This window comes from Gavialis gangeticus, unplaced genomic scaffold, assembly GCF_001723915.1.
Source record: "Gavialis gangeticus isolate Ggan-Ray unplaced genomic scaffold, GavGan_comp1, whole genome shotgun sequence".
NCBI lineage: Eukaryota > Metazoa > Chordata > Crocodylia > Gavialidae > Gavialis > Gavialis gangeticus.
The window spans coordinates 28,057,498-28,059,985 of record NW_017728998.1 but is presented as its reverse complement, the minus strand read 5'-3'; the positions used below and the strand labels follow the sequence as shown (position 1 = coordinate 28,059,985).

The following is a 2,488-nucleotide window of genomic DNA, read 5'->3' as shown; positions in this document are numbered from 1 at the left end:
TTGGGTGGAAGGCCACTTACTGAGTTTTGGCAAGCCATCGAGGGCTGCACAATAGGCAGCCAGGGGCAGATAAATATTAAAATTTTCTGAATTTTTTCTAGGGGCTCTGTGGGCGGGATAGAATGGTCTGGCCCCTGGGGCGCATTTTGCCCACCCCTGATCTAGAGGCATCTCTCCTCTCCTCCATCAGGTAGTAACATTAGGACTTCAAACTCTACACCTTGGATGCAAAACTGAAGATAGATAGGACTACAAATTTTTTTTTTTTTAAATCAACTGCCATCTCATTTTAGATGCAAATCCTCTATTTGGGCTTTACTTCACTATAGTACATCAATTAAGAATTTGATTGAGCTTGTGGGATTTATCTTCAAGAAATCCAACACTAGAGAACCTAAATCTTTTGAACCAGTGAATTGACTCTGTCAATTAAGTTGCATAAGTTATCAAAGTTCATGGCCTTACCTTGGAAGAGAGTTGTTTTGTTTGCTGCTTAGGCCAGAAACTGTAACCAATGATTTTGTTTTAGATGCCTTAAAAAAAAAAAAAAAAAAAGCATCAGAATAAAAAAAGTGAAATATGAAATGACAACAGAACTGAGACATTCAGCTAACAGACACAACATTTCACCCTTCTAGAGCAGGGCATCCCAATACCCCCGTTGAATCCACTTTACATGCGGTAGAGAGTAAAACACAGGCATCCCTAAAGCACGTCTCTATCACATTGTTTTTAAAAGTCTTCCCAGCATCTCTCTTCACAACACCTTTACAGCCATGCTTGCACCACTGAATATAGAGGCTTTATAATAATTGAGGAGCAAGGCAGAAAGATGACTTCTACCTTAAGACTCAGTACAGACCTTTTCAATGCAAAGACACTGAGCTGTAAAGACCCAATATGAGTAAACTGATACCACAATAAATGCTTGCCTCTCCAGGTCTACACAATTCATTTTTCAATAAACCATCCACCATGGACAGACACCAACTAAAAGCAAGTATAAGCACCAAACAATCACGTTTCAGCAGAAAATAAATATTGGTTTAATTTCAAGTCTATTAAAGTCTTATTTTTTAACAACTTTGTTCCAGTTCAGAACATAGTAGAACTGGAATGTAGAGCCCATAGGATTGCACTATGAATGAACTGAAATATATACAATCATGTTGTTTCCAAGGAGGTTACAGTTAAGCCTGGATGGTTGCACTCAATTTTAAAAGGACAAGCACAGGTCATTAGTCTTAAGCATACCATACTAGAACCACAGCTAAAATCGAATCAGGAAGGACCAAGTCCTGGTCTTGTTGTTTCCCACCCCTCCATATTTACCTTTTGGGGCATGTTTGTTGACACTTTCTTCTCATCTTCATACTCAACAATTGTAGTTACCTTTACTAAAAAGGTAAAAATTAAGTGTTTTAGAAGGATGTGGAATAGGCATGAAAGACAAGCCCCTTTTTGTGGTGGTGTGAGGGGAGTGGGGTACATTTCCTGCCACCTAGCAGCCAGTGCTCAGTTCCATTAGTTGGACATGCAACACTCACTCAATTTAATGCCTACATGGACTGACCCTTATCCCCATTAGCTGTGCTAGTGAACAAGCCATGACCCTTTTCTTTGTTATTCCTCATGGCAGCAAGAGTAGGCCACCCTCTTATTTGAGAAAGTACTCTTGTCAATTCTGATTAAGATGAATGCTTCTCTTAGAAGAGTTCAGCAGATATAGGGCTAACCTGGGACCCCCCAAGACAATTTGGGCCAGCAGCAGAGCTAGAGTGGAATACACGTTATCCACATCACCTTTTATACTTTTGTATAACTGGATAATACAAATCCTTGCCCCCACCCCCAATCTGTTGGGGCTTTCAGACACTACTGTAATCATGTTATACCTTTTAAGGAGTTGTGACCTGCAAAGGGATTTTTATGCTCATTACAAGATTTACACCATTAAAAGACAAGGACAAGAATTGCAAAACCAAGCTATGAGGTCATTAACTTACCCTTTCTGCTGCCAGTCCTCACTACTTTGGACTTCGGCAAATCCTCTACAAGAGGATCATTCTATAGGACATTTAGAAAGTAAAAAAGGGAAGATCTGAACAATCAATAGATCACTTTTCTTCCTCATCTCCCCCACCAAGAAATTTTGTTATGCTAGAGACGGTGACCTGAAAGTTTGTCAAGTAAAGTGACTACTTTCACAGGTTATCTTAAAGCCTTCAGGTATGATATGCAAGGTCTCTGCCATATGGTTTTTATTAGGCGTCTGTTTCAAGAAGCACCCTCCCTGCCCATGTCTCCAATACAGTAAGTAGTGTGATCTTTAAAAATTCCTCCATCTGCCTATAATGATTCAAGATCTCTGCTCTGTGCTCACCCCCTTCAAGCTGTGCTAGAACAGTGATTCTCAACCAGCATCTCTAGAGATGCTAAGTTAGTCCCACAACACATAGCTTGAAGTTGGGGGGGGGGGGGGGGGGGG

At 40.5% G+C, this 2,488-nt stretch overlaps 1 protein-coding gene across 1 annotated transcript in view; it reads right to left on the bottom strand.

The window, feature by feature from the left end:
- The window catches only part of LOC109289293 (borealin-2-like), a 9,683-nt gene that overhangs the window by 4,568 nt on the left and 2,627 nt on the right, over window positions 1–2,488 (bottom strand). Inside the window, exons 4-6 of the mRNA XM_019505285.1 lie at window positions 2,007–2,067; window positions 1,333–1,397; window positions 466–533 (exon numbers count right to left, since the gene is read on the bottom strand). Coding sequence (XP_019360830.1) covers window positions 466–533; window positions 1,333–1,397; window positions 2,007–2,067 — 194 coding nt within the window. The remainder of the gene's footprint in view (window positions 1–465; window positions 534–1,332; window positions 1,398–2,006; window positions 2,068–2,488) is intronic.